This window comes from Coptis chinensis, chromosome 2, assembly GCF_015680905.1.
Source record: "Coptis chinensis isolate HL-2020 chromosome 2, ASM1568090v1, whole genome shotgun sequence".
Classification (NCBI taxonomy): domain Eukaryota; kingdom Viridiplantae; phylum Streptophyta; class Magnoliopsida; order Ranunculales; family Ranunculaceae; genus Coptis; species Coptis chinensis.
This window is the reverse complement of record NC_141457.1, coordinates 69,079,864-69,099,927: the sequence shown is the minus strand read 5'-3', so window position 1 is coordinate 69,099,927 and position 20,064 is coordinate 69,079,864. Positions and strand designations below refer to the sequence as shown.

The 20,064-nt window shown below is 38.1% G+C and overlaps 1 protein-coding gene across 1 annotated transcript; it reads right to left on the bottom strand.

The window, feature by feature from the left end:
• Window positions 1-16,241: 16,241 nt before the first annotated feature.
• Window positions 16,242-16,607, bottom strand: LOC147517428 (uncharacterized). The gene has a single exon (XM_086593584.1). The coding sequence runs from the start codon at window positions 16,605-16,607 to the stop codon at window positions 16,242-16,244; it is 366 nt and encodes a 121-aa protein (XP_086449710.1).
• Between the last annotated feature and the right edge of the window lie 3,457 nt (window positions 16,608-20,064).

Below are 20,064 nucleotides of genomic sequence, written 5' to 3'. Positions count from 1 at the left end.
CTCTATTACAAAATTTGGGCTCGGAGTACAACTGTGTGTCACAAATCAATTGGACTGCAACAAAACCGGCCACACCTCGCTAGAAGTCGTGGGCGGTCACCCTTGCCACGCCCGCCGGCTCTAGTGAACGGCCGTCAGTTTTTTTTTACGTTTGTCTTCAGCTCCTTTCCAGCTTCGTTGTTCCGCTTTTGCAAAAAAGTATCTCAGTACAGAGAAACAATAAAAATAAAATGATGAAAAATTGAAAAAAAAAATATATATAAATGGAAAGATGAGAATGATGCTCCCTTCTTAGATTTTCAACCAATCACTCTCACTCCTTCAATCCATGACGGCGACGCCATTTGAAGCTTTAATATTGTAGTGAGTATACTTTAAAAGAGTTTAGATTAAGAGTTGAGGTTCATCCTAAATTATTTAGAGTTTGAGTGAGGGAGATATGAAGAAGAAATGTAGTCTCTTGTAGGATTAGAATGGTTATAAGCTATGAAAACTTGAAAGCTTTGATTGTTGTATTGAAGTGACTTGAAAACATGAAAGGGAAGATTGATTAAAACATTGAAATGAAAGCAACAAACAAGATTGAAGATTAAAACAAAGAACAAGAAGATAACAAGTTAATTGAAATAAAGAACAAGTAAATAACAAGATTGAAATGAAATAAAACAACAAAAAAATAAAAACATAAATTGAAAAACAAGACAAGAAAATAAACAAACCAAATGGTTTGGATCCTAAGACAATGGATGAGTTCTCTTTCTTTTGCTTTTTGATTATATACCCCTACTTTTGCCATTTATAGATTTGCCCTCCTCCATTACAAACTAGACACCTCACCTTTTCACTTTTGCTTTTGCTTTTACTTTTTGGTTTCTTCATGACCAATGTAGGTTTAGGGAGAAAGTCTTCATAATTTGAGATAAGGGCCTCCATCTTTGGTTTTCTGATTTGAGGACTTTGACCAATTGACTTTGACTTTTTCAGCACTTTTCCATATCAGCTACTGTTCTTCATAATAAGCGTGTTAAGACTCATTTTGGTGTTAAGATGCAGATTTTATGATAAGTGGTCTGAAATACTCCTTAACCTTAAAGAGACAATAAAAACTATGAGTTGTCTTTTCGTTAAGGATAAGAGGGACTGTAATGCAGCAATATACGGGTAATAAAATGCACATTTGGGAGCTTATCACTTATACTACTTATATTAGACTATTATGACTATCATGCTATCTATTTGATTTCCTAATTCCTCTTTTACTCTTTTTATTATCTATATTAATGTCATTTTATGAACTTTGTATGTCTTAAAGTCATATTAGACAGTAAAAATTTGACCTCGGCAAAACAATTCAACTTTGTTAGTTGGCCGTCTTCGCACCTTCATAAAAGTTCATTAGAAAATGTTTAAATCTACAATGCAAAGGAGTTAGTAGTTCGTACTTATTAGTAGACTTCAAGAGCTTGATTCCATACTGATGATCTCCATAACTGCCTCCCAGAAAATCTACTATCTATATACTAAACTAGAGACCTCTAAGGGAGGATTTCTCTCTCCTAGGTGGCACTCTAATATGAGAGATAGTCTTTTTCTAATAGCCTACAATGCCACGTGGAACCTATTTAGAGAGTTTGAGTGTATTTTTACTTCCTATATATTTTACCAAAGAAAAAAAAAACTTGCTAAAAAATAGTTTTCTTTCCTAGGTGGCTTTCTATCATGCCCTCTACCATGCCACGTGGAACCTCCTTAGAGATTTTGATTGTATTTCTATTTTCCATGTTTCAGCAAGAGAGTTCTAATTGGCAACCATATAGAAAACGTTGATAAAAAATAGGTGATTCTAAGTCCAATTTGGAAACTACCAAGTATGGTTGCAAACCAATCCTATTCGCAATGAATTGATAAGAAAAGACCTGCTAAAAAGGTTTAATTCGATAGAAAACGTTGGTATGATCTGCACAAGAAGTTTAGATTGAAAAATGCACATCATTATTAAATTTATTAAGTGTTTTAACTAATTAAGGAAAGGGTTTAAGGAAACAAATGATTTTCTTTCCCAAATAGCGTACAACGTACTAATGACCCTATCGTTCCTTATATTTGTGGGAAACTGATTAGAACTAGCCATGCACCCCAACCTGTGGTCGGGCCTACTATTTTTAAACCCATCATGTCTGGGCCTGTTAATTTTTCAAAAAAATTTAATTGGGCTTTTGTTCACTTATAAATTTAAGGCTAGTTAATTTGGGTTTCTTTAATTTTTAAAAACTTTTGTTGGGCTTTTGTTAATGAATTTAGATTACGTAAAAATATAAATGCGTACCCACTTAAGAGTTTGGAACTTTTTTCGGAGAACAAAGCTTCAAACATTACCGACAATTGGGGTAAAAAACAATTAAATAAGTACTTAGAAGTTGAAGTTGTACAATATTCAATATCGTCGTTTCTACTTTCTACATTTTTTTGGTAACCAATATTGTTTCAACTTTATCATGGAGCATCCAGCCCATCAATAAAAACGTACAATTCTTGAATGAAGGTTTCTACTGTCGAAAGTTGAAAAATAAAATAAAAGGATCATCACTTCCCCAACCTACCTTCTTTTCTAGCAAAAAGAGAAATCAATCATTCACAAATTCTTCTGTATTTCATCTAAATCTTGGATAAGTGATGCACAAAGCCAATCTATGCCAAAGAGTAACAAAACAACAATATCCGTCTGGAATAGAGACCGACATCTTAAAACCGTGCAACTTCATCCCCTAGATATATGACAATAATGAAAATCTTTTAAGGTGATTTAATTACATTTTTAATAGCATCACCATGCCACCACAATTTTATAGGATTCTTACACATAAAAGTGAAATAAGTCTAATTAAAATACATCAATTAAATGGACCCTTGCCTCTTTGAGAAGTTTGTAACAACATAGAACTATCTCAAAGACATTAATTATTCCCCTACAAAACAATATGATAAACTCATTCACATCTGACATGCCTACAACAGAGCTTCTCAATTCTAGGCAGAAAAGCAAGTTATGAACTATACTCCTCATTCAAATTCAAATGAATTCATCTCACCAAACTTAGCAAAATGGCACAAAAGTCAAGTCAATGCTAGATAAAAGGGATCTCGCTTATACTAATATCCTCCAAATTTCCCCTTCTCCATATTGTCGTAACTATCCAAAGCTATATGTAATTTTGTATTCATTTGTGTTATATTATTGTTCACTTTTATTTCTACGAAGCTAGAAAGTCTAGAACCACCGTCATTGTCTACACAAAAGGATGGGTATGGTTTTTGCAGCCTCTTGTTTTAACAGCAAATCTACGCTTCGTATGCATGCGCGCACACAGTGGGAGAAAAAACATTACTGAAGAAGTCTTCTCAGTTGGATTCTCATATGCAATTTAATCCATATGTTGAAAAATTCAATGATGTACTGTATCCTATTATTCTACAAGGATTTATTGGTTTATTCTCTATCAAGATTTATTGGGTTGATTTGAGTTGACTACAGTAAATCCCTATTCAGAAAGTCAAATAGCCCACAGCTTGATGACCCCGTTTAACCCGCCAATATAGTGTGTTTTTTTATTGTGTATTTTTTTTTTCGCAAAAATGCAAGCAAAGTCTACAGCTGTATTTGCCTTCCTATATACATGAACAACCTGCACTTGTCATACTTGTTGCATCAGCTCCCAAATCTCTAAGACTTTGTTTTCCACTTCCCATGGAGTTCTTTCCTTCTTGCTTATTATCTGAGCTGCGTGTTTTGAATATATATGTTTCAATCTTCACCTTGTTATTTCCTTCTCTGCATATTTTGAGAACATTAACAATTGCTATCAACTCTTGGCTGATCACAGTTCTTACGCCTTTTGGCAGAGTTGTGGTCCCTGATGACACCTCTTGATCCTGCTCTACCAGACTGTTAGCTACCATCAATGTTAAGTTTCATTTATCCTGGGTCAGGTGGTTCCCAAATGAGAGAGAGTTGCTGAGCGGGGATAGATGTGACCAGTATGCCCAATCTATTTGTAAAATCCCTTATTAAAGGATTATCACGTACCCGAATCATTTTGTTTTGTAGAATCCTTCTGATTTCTTCCTTGGGCCCGTTGAGTAAAGTCCTCTAATCACATGCCTATTTCTTGAATCTTCTACTGTTTCATTTTTTCCATAACCAATATAGAGTGGTACTTTCCATGCAAACTTTAAAAAATTTCAAAAAAGTGTATTTTTCTTTTTTACTGTGTGAAGAATCCATTTCCATTCTTCCTAAGCTTCTAAAACTATTCTTTGGTATCCACAACCTTGTTTACCTCCTTCCAGATTGTCTTTGTACTGTGTACCCACAGTTAAAGAAAGGTGTTGAATGCTTTCTCTAGCAGTATTACATATGAAGAAGTTAAGATCTTGAGCTACACCAATTTGTCCTGGGTAAGAACGTAGGGCTCTAGATAGTAATTATTGCCCCATCATAAACTTGTGTCTAGGTAGAGACCATCGACACCACATTAGCGTACTCCAACACACAGGTTGTCCATGCCCTCTAATTGCTTCATATGCTGATTTTGTGGAGCATTTACCTGTAGAAAGCAAAAAAGTAATGAAAATGATGCATGAAAGGGTTATCTTTTATCAAAATTATGTTTTAAATCCATCCAATGTAGCAGAATAATCTATATCAAACATAAGTTGCCTAATTTTTATGATAGTTCTTCGAAACAATTATACAACAAAATGCTTTAGGCAAATTTGGACGATTAGTACATTTTTTTCGTAGCTTGAACAACAGATGACGCTGTGAAGCTTTCTCTTCCATTTTTTTACACCAATTATGTCAAATGGACCATATTGGTTCATTAAAAAGAATAAAAACCCATCATTTGGCCACCACTGGAGTCATAAGTCCTATGAAAAACTAATAATCAATATTAATCTAACATGCTTCAATCGAAATGGTGTATAAGGAAGACATATCCAAAGTTACTAACAGAGGAATGAAGACAGTGTTAAAATACATGAATCTGACAAAAAAAAATGAACTCAAATCTTACTGAAAAATTTCACAATAAGATTTTCGTTTCCTGAGCAACCACCAAAATATGAGCAAATGATAAGAATTTACAAAAGCTATAAGCCTATAATTCCAAACAAACACCCAAGTTAGATGGGATTCACTAAAATTGATACGAACATGTGCAATCATTCACGCTAAAAGTAGTACCATCTATAAAGCTTGTAAACGTGAATATATTTAAGCTTCTAACTCACATCATATACATCAAAACAATATAACAAGTAAATTTTATAAGTGAAAAAGAATAGGTATGTTATAAATCAAACTCAAAAACTTTGAATGTTAATTCCTCTATCACTATGCATTGCACTCACATAACAATTTTTTCCCCTACAAATACGTCATGTAAGTTAATTCTCATTCAAAATGGTTAAAACCATCTTGGCATTGTTTTTATCAATAGCAGACTAAGCAATTATATCAATCAAGTCACACTATCTAATTATCGTAATATTAACTACGCTTAGTTATGCAAGGCTTGCTCAACAAATTACACGGGTAATGTACTTAGAAAGCGTAAAACTATTGAAAATATGGTACATTGGAGCAAAGGTGTTTGAGTGTTACCACGTAAAATAAAGAAAATTAACAAATCAGTTCACACCCTTTAAGAGCTTATGCAATTGAAATTTTATTACCAAATAATTCAAATCAACAAAGACACTGATTGGAATTAGATGGCAAGATACATTGCATGGTTGCCAGTTAGTGCAATCAAACAGTAGTACATGAAAATATTCTAAAATCAAATTTACCGATAATATGTTATCACAATCTACTACATATTTCTTGTTAACTTAGTAATTGTTGGTAGTTGATAGCAAATAATAACACACCATCATTAACGATAAGAACCTAGTTTTGTTCATTCTCTATGTTAATCATTGAAAATAACTAACTATACCATAAACACATTTAAAAAAATAAAAATAAACTAATATCGTAGAGACCAAAAATCATGTTTCTGAATATCTTTGAAAGGAATTCAAAACGTCCTTGCACTATTGGTAAAAATATGAAATCAAACACAAAATTTGGGTTATAAGCATTATACAATCGAACAAATATACCCAATCCCATATCCAACAAATTCAGTTATAAAAAGATAGTAAACATACATGTAGAATCCAATAGTTCAGTTAAAAATTCAGGAGTTATTTTTTTTTTCCATCAGTCCAACTTCCAAACACCTTGGACGTAGATTTTTCCACTGCCGCCTATGGTCTCAAAGTGGTTTAGTCTTGATATGAACAATAACTTCAATGAGCCAAAAGTGTCTAACAGGTTTGGTTCTAGGATTCATTTTCGTCTCTCACTTGATGGAGGTTACCATGTTCTGGATGAGTTTATGATGTACAGTAGTGATGGAAGGCCTACTGCAAAACAACTCTGGAAACCGCATGTTAGTGTGCTTGAGATGGGTGTCTTGGGGAGCAACCGGACTAATGCCAATGAAGATCAAGGTGGGAAAAGGAAGCACAATTGATGCATACTTGCATTGCAAAGTATGGTCGAAATGGGTTCGCACTTTTCGCATGGTGATGAAGCGGTATACATGGGAGGGTCCGATCCCCGCGACCGTGGCGATGATTGGAGTTGGAGGGCGTGACTCTCGAATAGGAAAAGTGAGAATTCAACTTTCGACTTTGGAATCTGAACGTGTCTACACTCATGCATACCCGTTACTGATGCTACACCCTTCTAGTGTTAAGAAAATGGGGGAGCTTCACTTGGCTATTCGATTTTCCTGTGCGAATATGGCTAATGTGCTTCATATGTACATGTCACCACTGCTGCCAAAGATGCACTATGCACAGCCATTGTCTGTCTCTCAAGTTGAGAGCCTGAGGTATCAGGCAATTAAATTCCAAATCCTCCTTCGAATTGAAGATTTAAAATCATTAAATTTTATTTATTAGAGAATCATCAATAGAAAACCGGTGAAGAGACAGATAGAATAGAAAGGAATACCAAATATAAAAAAAAACAAAAGAATGGGTATACAAAGAAACAGTATTTTACCTCTTGTTGCTTGCGGTGGAACAATGGGTCTTGAAGCCATCTCTTCTTCTTCTTCTTCTTCGATTAACAAAAACACCTTCAAGAATCGAGAAACAATAACCTCTAGTTGATTGATTCAACCATAACTCCTGACGAATAACGTATAATATAAATTTGGGCTACCGATTGTTTTATTGAAGTATGTTTTCTTTCGATTTTGGTTTAGTATTTTTTTTGTGAGAGAGTTTGGGGTGTTTGTTTTAAGTTTTTTTTTTTTTTTTTTTAAGAAGTGGAAATTTTATTGATAATGGTAACGAGTTTTATAAATAATTAGGACAAGCATGCAACAAGCTGCGCCGCAAGTCCTTTCTGAATGGCAAATCATATCCTCCTAAATACAAACTTGTTAGAACCAGCTGTCATTACGTTGCAGTCCATAACTTTCTACAATCTCTTAAAGAGCTCAACAGACTATTGTGACAAGAAACCAAAAGTGTCGAAACTGAACGGAATGAAACAATGCTGGTTAGCCCTACAAGCCTCCTCGTGTTTCTCAATATTTTCTGTCACTGCTCTATTAGCTGCGTCACCCACCTCAAAGACTCCATTCCCAATCCCTACCAACGAAAAGGCTCCAATTACATCAACACACGCATGCCTCCCCTCAGACCAACTGTAGATCAATACATCCGCAGGCCGAAGTGTCGATCTTCTCTCATTCGGATCAGTAAGAAAATTGACGGGAGCCTCCTTATTCACTTGTACCCCAGCCCTCCAAAATGCATCACATAAAATGTCTCTGACATGATCATGTCGATATTTGAAACCTAAAAAGTGTCGACAATGTGCTGCATGGTAGACAGAGACTCAATACACTGCTAGCAACATCAAGAATCGTATCAACATGCATTAGGCCACAACTCCTAAAAATATGGTTCTGAAGCTCAGAAGTCTGGCAACGGGAGGCCACGAAAGCAAAAGTAGAGATATCAAAGGCATAATAGATACCTAACCCACCAAGACGTAATGGGAGTGTCGATAAATGCCACTACAAATCACCGAAGCCAGGACCATCAGAAACCACAATACCCTGGAGAACACTGCGGAGATATCGATCAAAAGTCTTAGCTGCCTCTCTAAAAAGCGATGGTGGACAAGTACGAATCGCAAAGACCAACTTAGAAAGCCCAACACAAGCTCATAAAAGCGCTAACTCACACTGAGGATCTTCCAACACAGCTAAATAGTCCATCAAAGTTATAACATTTTCAACACGCTTTCGAGCAAGGCCCCTGACAAAGGATTGATCAGTGCTGACCGCACCTCCAAGCAACCTAACCCCCTGCTGAGGATGGGACAGATCTGAAGGAAAGAGACTGGGAGTGGAGACATGGATCCAGTGATGGCCAAAATACCTCAGTTTTAGCCACATTAAAAACCAGCCCATAAGAAGGTCCTTCTTCTTGAATCATACCCAAAGCTGTCACCACCTATTCTGTATCTCCGATCAGAGTCCCACCATCTAGGTACCAAGCCTGTAGCAATAATTGACAACTGGACTAAATCTGTAGAATCAGAGGATGCAGCACCATTGCAAAGAGAAGGGGACCCAAAGGGTCGCCTTGCTGGACCCTAGTAGCAGACCATATGTAGCCATCTCCCAAATATAACCTTGCAGGTTGACAATACTAGTACTCGACCCAAGGGGCAATAGCTGGGCACCAGATACGAACCTCTCTTAACATGGTAGTCCGATCAACCATGTTAAAGGCATTTCGAAAATCTACAAGTAGCATCGAAAAGGAGGTATTGTCCCTGTTAGCATACACTATATGATTGACAACGTGCAAAATTGTTTATGCTCCACCAAAAACGCCAACCCCATATTGAAAATCTTGTAAGTACCCTACCACGTCTTTGGAAACTCCTTTCATTGCAATCTTGGAGACCAAACGGCGCCAAACCATGCCCACAGCTATAGGAGGAATACTATTATCCGGCTTAAGAAGTGGAGTAAGCAGAGCACTCACAATGAACTCCGTTAACGGCTGTGGACATCATCCCTGTAACCAAAGATTCACCATAGGGGTCAATGCATCTAGCAAATCAGACGATATAGCTGTTGTAGCACCACTCATGGCATCCAACAAGTGCTGAGCTCGAAGACTATCATAGCCACAAGAAGTACCTTTAGGAAATGACCTAATACATGATAATAGGGCGTCTCTCTTTACCACTAAAGGGGGCTTAGCAAAAGGAACAATTGGTCTTACAGGTGGTTGTCGCATCGGGTGCTTCTCCTCTAATGCACATATGGTCTCCGCAATATTGGAGGCAACTCCTGATGAAGTCAACACTTTTACTGCTGCAGCAAAATGTTCATCAGCAACTTTTTGCAAGCATCGACGCACATTCTGAATAGGGACAGATCTCTAGGGTGGCTGGATTGAAGGAGGCTCTATTACGAACTCTAAGAGACGAAACATCCTACCAGGCTCATTCCATGTCGTCAAAGCACGGAGAATATATTTCTGCTGAAGGTTTTTTCTAGTACCAGAACGACGTTCCTGATGATTCTGTGGTTGAAAAACTTGTAGAGTATAGCGCGACAGAAGAAGGAAATGAGCCCAGGGAATAACTGAACCAGGATCAGCCGTAATATCCCAGAGAGCAGATTTCAGTGCACCAGAAAAAGCCAAACGACAAGCACATGGTATACTTTTCACAGTACGAAAAGGTATATGGAATACACTATCAAGTAACGTCTCATCAAGATGCGAAACATTACCAAGCTGATTAGGGGTATCACCGTCACCCCTGTGTGTCGTGAGTGTAAGATCCGTAGTGTTGGGCTTAGAGGGCGGCTGTGGTATGCCCACAATAACACATACGGGTTCTCCACTCTATCAAAGCAGGCGGTTCTATGGTATCATCTAGATGATGACACGGTATCCCAAGTGCATGGATGCAAAGACAAATTCCACAAACCCATTTGTCTAATGACCTTAAGGAGTTCTCTAGTGACAAATACAGTTCACGGTCATCCTTAATTTCATCTCATACCCTATCGATACTCAACTGGAAATCCAAATGTTGTTTATCAAAATATGTGAAAATGTAGGGAACAGTAAACCCATTACCATTCACTCCATTGGTGCATCCATGACGGTCCTGGAAAGGACAATGGACACATTTCTTAGGGGGTGGGGCATAGACCCCCGAAGAAGTAACTGAGAGGGCAAGACCTTTCTTCCCTCTCATAACCAAATCCCGCAGTCAAGTCAACAAATCCCAAACCAAACAAATCCCAAACTATACATATCCCATACCCTAAAACCCATCGAACAACAACACACAAAACCCAATACAGACAAATCCACAGACAAATCCTAAACCAGTCCAACAAACAAATCCAAAACCAACTGCTGTCAGCAGTTCAGCTTACTGGTGGGGAATTGGTTATGAAGTCTTCGGTTGCAAAAACAGACAAGAAAAGAAACAGTATACGACACTGTTCCAACAAACAAAAATTTTGAAAAACAAAAACCAATGAGTGCACTGTTGCTGACGGTGGTGAGTGAGTGAGTGACAGTGCTACGGCAATGATGCTGACGGTGGTGAGTGACAGTGTTACGACAAGCTTCGTTTTGCTATTTATGTTTTTTAACAGTAATGATGGTGGATGGTGGGGAGCAGGAAAGGGTTGGGTTTTAATTTGGTGGATGAAGAAATGGTAGCGAGTAGGTGGTGCACGGTGGGAAGGCAACGTGTGGTGCTGCACCGTCGGGTTGGGATTATTGTAGATCTTGATTTTGGTTTGGTGGTTGTGGTGATGGTGAGGTGAGGGACTGGTGGTGGTGGTAAGGTGCCAACGATCGAGAAGAAGGGTTTTAAATTGGTGGAGATGGTGGAGGATTAGCGGTGGCAGTGGCAGCACCAAGTTAGTGCTGGTGGAAGGAGACGACGGTGGAGTGGAGTGTGGTGCGGCACAAGAGGTGCGGCGTGGAGAAGAAAACGTGGAAGGGTTTTTTTCTTTTTTTTCTTTTTTCTTTTTTTTTTAATTGAAGTGGGGTGTTTCACGAAGAGTGGGGTTTTGTTTCTGTGAATAAGAAGAAGGCAGTTAGGTTACGCTTAACGAAGGGTTGGGTTCTTTTTTTATTTGATAATTACTAAAACAGCCATACATAGAATTGAAATAACAGGCGTAGAATTGAAATAATGGACGTAGTTTTATTTTATTTTTTTCCAACACACATGAAAGGACAATTTTGACTTATATTAAATTAGAAAGGACACCAAATTCAGGGTTAGTTTGGTAAGAAGACAAGTAATTACTTTTCAAGTAGGGACTATTTTAAAAACTTTGCTAACGTGGCTCACTATGAGCATCTTGGAAGAACCGATATTAATGTAGGTAGAATACAGTTGGGAGTTAGGGAATGATTCATCTATTTGTATGGTTCTCCAAAATGCTAATGAAGGAAAGGAGAGCAATAATGATGACAGGGTTAAGATGTTGTTTGATTAGTTGCTGAAAAAGCACATCCTTCAAAGGAAAAGGAAGAAGCCAAATTAAAAGAGAATCTCAGGAGCGATTGTGCATCTAGGGACTTTTCCACAAAATGCATGGACTGAATATAAAACATAATGTTGTCACCTTCTCAACTATTTTGAATGCTTGCAAGTAAACTATATTCTATAATCCTATTATGTCATGCTATGCTTCTCTCTTTTTTCTCGAGATAATAGAGTTTGATGTGAGTGTAGTAGAGCTATTGAATTTGATAGTACAAATAGTCTAAACAATATGCGTTCAATTTGTGTTCCTTTATGTAATACATATATGCAATATAATTATGTTGATCATGCAGTTGCACATATTACATGATTGAGTGGTAGGGAATTAAAGAAGAAAATCCTTAACAAGTGCAGAAACGTTGGCAGTGTATGTGTTTTGGACAAGACACAGTAAGTCGAAACAAGTTTGCATTGGAGAATATATAACCAAATATGGAACACATGGAGAATGGTAGCTAGCAATATTAGGAAGCACTTAAGAGTCGGTAACGGATATGTTAGAATGGAAGAATGTGTATTAGCGAGAAATATGATTGTGAGTGTATGGCCCGAGGAATTAGTTATTACTCACTCTGAAATTCAGTGTGATATGGGTAGGGGATGAGTTTGGTTTGAGCGAGGACGACGACTGGGCAAGAAAAAGCTTAACTCAACATTGTCTTAATCTGAAGGTGTTGTATATCCAAGCTCAATTAATGCCTAAAGTAGAGCTCACACCTAAGCTATCCACTAAAAACCCTATGCATAATAGTGTGGCAGCATATGCAGGGGAGTCACTCAAATGTAGGTGAAGATAGATATTGGCCTGGACAAAGATAATGCTTCTGAAATTATTAACACTTTGAAAATTAAGACCACTGATGCTATTTTGAAGTTACAAAGCTCTTAAAACTTAGATACTTAACAATTAGCTCATTATCTTGCATTATTTCTTCTAAATATTCCCTATTCCTTTTTTTAATTTCACAGACATCTAAGCGTTAAATTTTATAGGTTAAATTATGGAATTGTTTCTTATTGCTATAGTCCATAGTATGAAGGTTTTTCACATTATAGAGCTTTGGTACTTTAGCTATGAGGCATGTAAAAGTTTTTTTAAGGCAATTATGTATGGGATTGTACCTTTGTTGATTGTTTTACTATGAGTTTTTTATGAAACAATTTAAAAAAAAAATCCGAAATAAGCTAGGGTTAGGCAGACCCTCACCTGTATTACCAATAAACACTATAATCTAACATACATCTTCCCAGAAGCGTCTTCCTCCATTATTACAATCAACTGATAATCTAGTGGAGGAGTTAAGAAATTACAAAAATTACATTTTGTCTCACAAAGGCCCACCAGGTAGTCAGCTGCCCTATTGCATTCCCTGAATACATGGGTGAACGACGCAAATTCAAACGCCTCCTTAATCTTATGAATGGCCTGTACCAGATCTTCACAAAACTAGGGAGGTTTTTCAAGTTTGTTAATAGCTTGGATAGCTCTCATAGAGTCTGACTCGACTTGAACTTGCTTAAACAACTTGTTTTCGCAAAGTCTCAGTTCTACTTCTATGGCCTTTAGCTCTTGGAAAATGACCGACTCCAATCCTCCACTTCCATTAAATCCTGATATCACTCCACCATGTTCATCTCGGATAATTCCTCCATGCCGGACCCCTTTAGGTGTCACTGAACCATCTGTGTTCAATTTAACCTTTCTTACCTCAGGCTTGTTCCAAGAAACTTGTTTTTGAACTGGCGTGTTCAGTCAAGTTTGCACTCTAATGGATGTGAGTAGCATCTTCATGTCCACAAAATCAGTCATTTATGGTAGAATCGAGTGCATATATGTCTTAAGTTCCCTGCACAATCTGCAAAAAACCACTACCACTGATTTGGACTGATTTCAAAATCTCCTTGCATTTCGCTCCTTCCAAATTGCATCGACCACGGCACAAATATAGACTTTGTACACCTCGTAGATCGATCCTATTTTTCTGCATAGCTTGATGATCGATGACCATTCTCGGTTTGCATTGCGAGCGTCAGTCGATATATGAAGCAGTTGCTTGATGTGAAGCAGCAGCTCCTTGGAGTATGCGTACTCAAAAAAAATGCTTGGAGAATTCCCTGCTCCTGCTGCAAAGACAGCACGACGAGTGGTTGAGAATCTTTTTTTAGATCAGTCTATCCTATGTAGGCAGGTTGTTGGCCCATAGCTGCCAACACGAAAACGAGTGCTTGGGTATCACCCATTTGGCCCACACTACCCTGCTCTATCTTACTTTGGTTCCCGATGATCTCAATGCCATGTAGCCACTTTTGGATGTAAATTGTCCTGACTGATGCGGCAACCAAATTACTCTGTCACTTTCCAAATTTCTATTAATGCCGACCTCCAGAATAAGTTTTTTCAAGCTTGGGTTATGAGTGTTATGAACTGCTGCCAACCATTCTCCATTGTTGATGATGTGGCTAACTTTGGTATCGATGGGGAATTGCCATTCTGCTATTGCTAGAGGATTTTCAATGAGAGGAGCCGAACCACACCAAATGTCATGCCAGAATAAAGTGTTTTCTCCATCTACTATACTATACCTTATCAACTTCCTGGCCTCTGTCCTTGCTTGAAGCACATGTCTCCATGACCATGAGCAATCTCTCGAGACTGGCATAGTCCAAAAGAACTTGTCCTTAATATGATTCTTCCAGGTCCACTGCACCCACACACTATTTTCCTTCGATGCAATTTTATGTACCAGACCACAATATGCTCCTCGGTTCCAAACTTGCAAGTTCATGATACCAAGTCCGCCTTCTTCTTTGATTTTGCTGATAGTGCTAAAACTAGCATGATGGATCGCTCTTTTCATATTTGCTCCACTCCACAGAAATCTAGCACAAATCTTTTCTATATTCTCCAGGTAAGTTTTGGGCAGAATGAAGGTTCTGGACCAGTAAGAGTGAAAAGACATAATCACTGAGTGAATAAGTTGCAGTCTCCCGGCATGTGACAAAAATCTTCACTTCCAATTGGTGATTCTGGACGCGACTTTCTCAATGAGAGGTTGACATTCCCGAATGCCCAGTCTAGCCGAAATGAGTGGTAGACCCAGGTATCTCACTGGTGGAATCACAAGTTGCACTCCAAGAATCTAAGCTAGAGAACTGCCATCTGGTTGATTTAAGGCCCCTGTCAACAACGAAGTTTTAAGAGAGTTCATTTGTAACCATGTGGCCTGGCCAAACTCTTCTAAAACTTCCTTGAGAGCAGCAATAGAATATGTGTCTCCCTTACAGAATATCAAGACATCATCAGCAAATGCTAGGTGTGACAGCTGGCTTTTTTTGCATTTAGAGTGGTATTTGATCATCTTGGAGGCCAATCTGTCCTTCAGTAAATAGGCCAAAATCTCCATCACCAGAACAAATAAGTAAGGAGAAAGCGGATCTCCTTGTCTCAACCTCTGGCACCTGGAAAGAATCCTTCTAGGGAACCATTGACAAGGATGGAATATAATGGTGTAGTTATGCACATCTCAATCCATTTTCTCAGCTGCTTCGGAAATTTGAAAGTGATAAGCATGGCTTTAACTGCTTCCCAACTCACCATATCATAAGCTTTTTTGATGTCTAGCTTAATGGAGCATCTCGGAGTCCCATGTTTCCTGTCATAGCCTCGAAGTAATTCATGTGAGAGTAAAATATTATCTTGAATCATTCTACCAGAGATGAAAGCCGATTGGTTAGAAAAAACAAGATCATCAATCACTATCTTGAGTCTATTAGTAATGACTTTAGAGATACACTTATAAACAATGTTACATAGAGCAATGGGTCGAAAGTCTTCTACTTTAGACGGATTATATATCTTTGGAATAAGACACAGAAAGGTTGAATTAACTCCTCTAGGCATCTTGCAAGTATGGAAAACATTTGTAATAGCATTCATAAAATCCATACCTACAATCCCCCAACAACTCTTGAAAAAAAATATATGGATTGAATCCATCAGGACCAGGAGCAGAACTGTTCTTCATAGAAAAAAGGGCCTCTTTGATCTCATTCTCAAAAATGTCCACCTCTAGAAACACCTGAATACTCTGTATCACCCCTTTGACTTGCAAGGAATTGAAAAAATCATCGTCACTAATGGGCTCAGACGGAGTGCCAATGAGTCTCTTGTAATACTGTAGAAACATCTCTATAACATGACTCTGGCCAAATACTGCATTTCCATGATCATCCAATATACTCCATATCCCTCCTCTTGCTTTCCTTTCTTTAATGAGATTGAAAAAGAAAGATGTGCATTTGTCTCCACCCATCATCCATTCCTCGTTGCATTTTTGCTGGATCTCTGCTTTCTCATCTTTGACCAATTATGTATACTTGTCTAGTGCCACTCTCTCCTTTTCCCACAAGAAAGGATCATGCGGGAAATCTTGTAGAAGCACTTGAACTTCTCAAAGAACTTTCCTGGTTGTTACAACTTGACCATGTAAATCAGTAAATATATTCTTAGCCCACGACTTTATTCTTTTCTTGAGCAGCTTCAGTTTTTCCATCAAAACATACATCAGATTCGAGTAGATATTTGTGTTCCAAGACTGCTGTAACATGTCCTGAAACTCAGTTTGGCTACCCAAAAGTTCTTGAATCTAAAAGGCGAAGCTTTCTTGATGTAGACAGTCCAAAACAGCAGCATAGGAGAATGGTCGGACACTCCTTGTGGCAGAAATTCCACTTGGGAAGTTGAAAATTCTCCAAGCCACGCATTATTGACAAGACATCTATCAATTTTAGTCATCATTCTGTTCCTTCCCCCTGCTTTATTACTCCATGTGAACTGGAATCCCAAGTATTTAAGATCATCTAGTCCAACTTGTTGCAAGCAATCAACAAAATCACTCACTTCATTAGGATGCATAGGGCTTCCTCCCATACTTTCATGAGCAAATCTGATATTATTGAAGTCTCCTGCTACACACCAAGGCAACTGTATGGATGAGGCAATGGCTACTATGTCTCTCCGTAAACTTATTCGGTCCCTTTTGGCATTCCTCGTATAGACCGTAGTTAAAAGAAAGTGTTCACTACTAGGCAAAAAGGAGACCTTACAGTGAATCAGTTGATCGGAGACTTTAAGGAGCTACATACTAATGAAGTTTGGGTCTCAACTAACCCAAATTCTACCAGAAGGATCCTGGTTATAGTTGTCAAACCACTCCCAATTCGGGCAACACAAACTACAACTGTCCTGGAATTTGTGTTGTCTCACCTTTGTTTCTAAAAGACCCATGATGCAAAGTTTCTTTTCCATTCTCAATTTATTAATCTCCTTAGCTCGAAGGATGTCATTTGTACCCCGAACATTCCAAACACAGATTGGAGCTATCCTGTTTAATATCTGTTTTTGTTTTTTGACCCTTTAGGTCTTCCTCTCTTTTTCCTACTCGACTGCTCGTCTCCCTTTGTTGTTTGTTCTTTCCCATTGTGTCTCGAGTTGCTACCCTGTGTATTTTTGCCTTTCTGCACTGCTGGGGTGGTTGGTACTTCCGTTACTGGCAAGGCGTCCAGTTTTTCCACTGTTTCCATATCTAGAATGTGGTCGTTAAAGTGTTCAGTTTCATGGATTGAGTCCTCTCCCTTTGAATCCACACTTTCATTGCCATGCTCTTGTCTGTTAAACTCATCCAATTTGGGTACCTGAAGAGCCATTTGAAAAGGTCCCTCAAAATCAGCCACCTCTTGAAAAAGCACCAACTCATTCCCAGCGTCAGCCACCTCCTGAAATTGCACTAAGCCTTTCTCAAAGTCAGCCACCTCCTGACAATTCACTGATGCATCCCCAGTGTCAGCCACCTTCTGTAACTCCTCTAATACATTCCCAGAGTCAAGTCCATCTAATACATTTAGAATTGCAAACCGAGATCCCATAAGATCATCATTACCTTCCCTATAGACTACCATTCTAGAATCAGCATGGTCGTCTGTAACTATTCCTTGTTGTGCTCCTTCTGTCTCTGGACCATCGACTAGATTTTCTGCAACTAATGTTTCATTTGCCTTGTCACTCACTTGTGATGTTACCTGCTCAGCCCTTACACCACTAGTCCCAGCGTCTGCCGAGGACTGAATGTTTTCGGGATTGAGTTGCCTCCGAATCCAGATCCTTCTAGTCACATCTACCCCAGGACCATTGCCGTCATAGATTACTATATTATTTCCTCGTTCCAATCCCATCCCAGTTCTCCTATTCTTGTTCTTTCCATTACCATCAGCTCTATTCATGTCGGCTGCTCTCTGGCCTTGGTTTTGCAGTGCTATTCTCGAGCATTTCTCTAGTGTCCAAAAATGTGGTAACCCTCACATTGTTTAGGGATCCAAGCTAGGGTATTCATAAGAAATTTTCCTTACATCATTTGGGCTCAGCTGAATATAGAATGAGTCAGGCAATGTCTCATTAACCTTGTACTCAACATAGACTCTCGCATAATCCAGTCGCCTTTGTTCCTTTGTAGATTGATCCTGACAATGAGGTTTCCCCACCTTACTAGCAATAAATCCTAAACCTTCATCAATCCACATCACTTTGGGTACTCCGTGCATCTTAACCCAAATGGGAATGATATTCAGCGATTTCATTTGGAGCTCAACATTTTGAGTCTAGGGTCCAATAACAAGGCATCTTCCTCCCATAAACACTGGACCTTCATCCAACACAACTTGCCTATCTTCCTCACTTGCAAATTTGAAATAAAACAAATCTTGGTCAGCTGACATCTCAAATGATCCCCTCGTTTTCTATTTCTGCTGCAGAACAGATTTTACATAAGGAAAGCCGAATCTTTGTTCAAGAAAGAAACTTACTAGATACTCCCTCCACACTGTTTCACCTCTCATAATGAGATCCAAGGGAACATCTGAAATACCATCAACTTCATTAATATCAAACTGTTCCAATCTTGTTCCAAGAGAAGCAACCCTAGAGTTGGAGAACAGCGAACTCCAAGAGAAAGGTTGTGACGTTGGAACGCCAGGCATCAAGGGAGCTATAGAAGAGGAAGCTCCACTCGACACAGAGAGACCATCAACTGCATCTCCAAAACCCATTGGAGCTGCAACAACATGGCGAACCATAGTTCCACTTCAGAACTCACTCTGTAAACAAAGGAGGATTTTACCTGAAGAGAACAGAAACATGAAAAGAAAAGGAAAAGGATTTGAAAAGAGGAGAAGAATAAAAGATTATGTTGAGCAAAAGATATCTTCGTCTTCCTCAAAAATTTCCTAAAAGAGTATGCTTTGGAGGGAAAAACAGGATAAGTTCTGCTTCGAACCAGCTAAAACAACTAAAAGTAGCAAAAAACAGGTGCACTGGATCAATGATGTTAAGTAAGTTAGGTAACACCTGTTTCCCAGCTCAAGGTCCCCATTGACCAAAACTTAAGGACCCACAACAATTTAAAATTTGTTATTGCTCTTGACTTGATAGTTTTTTTTTTTTTTTTTTTTATGGGGAAAAAATTCAATTTTTGTGATATCTAAAAGAGTCTAACTATATGGGACTTCTTAGAGACTATAATGTATATGTATATATACAAATAATAGATTGCTTAGAGACTACAAAGTACAAAAATTTGAAATGAAATGGAAAAACGACTAAAAAGAGTATTCAACTTTATAAGTTTTGACAATATGGGGACTAAATTTTTTTTTTCGGTCAAATTGGGGACCAAACTTTTTAATTTTTATAATGTGAGGACATGTGTAACATGACATCTAAATTTCTCACACAGTATTTCACAATTCGAATTAATTTCTATGGTCATGAGGTTGTAGCATGGATATACTTTGATAAGAAATGTATGTAATTTGTGAATTATGAAACACCGTGTGAGAAATTTAGACAACATGTGTAACTAGTTCCCACATTTCAAAAATTAAAAAGTTTAGTCCCCAATTTGACCAAAAAAAATATTTAGTCCCCATATTGTCAAAATTTGTATAGTTGGATGCCCTTTTTCACGTCTGCTGGACTCTTTCACGTCCAACAAACCTGTAGCCTAAAAAAAACCCTTAACAGAATCGACGTAAAAAGAATCTAGGAAACCCAAAAAAACGAATCTCTCTTAAGATCTCCTCACATTCTCACTAACGACAACACTAATCTCAACAACAAAATAAACGATACAGATCATAAGAAAGACATCGACCTCATGTGAACGCGAACAACACTAATCTCAATCAGACAAATAAACGGTCAGATCTTAAGAAAGACGTCGACCTCATGTGAAGACAATAACAACATTTACAATTTTACCAAGGAGAAAAAGGACAAGTGATCATTCATATCAATGGGCAACTGTGCATTGTCGGAATAAAACTCTTTTATAAAT

Bases quoted from the DNA above. Each gene is read 5' to 3' on its own strand.
- LOC147517428 (XM_086593584.1), bottom strand. From the start codon at position 16,607: ATGGGAGGAAGCCCTATGCATCCTAATGAAGTGAGTGATTTTGTTGAT.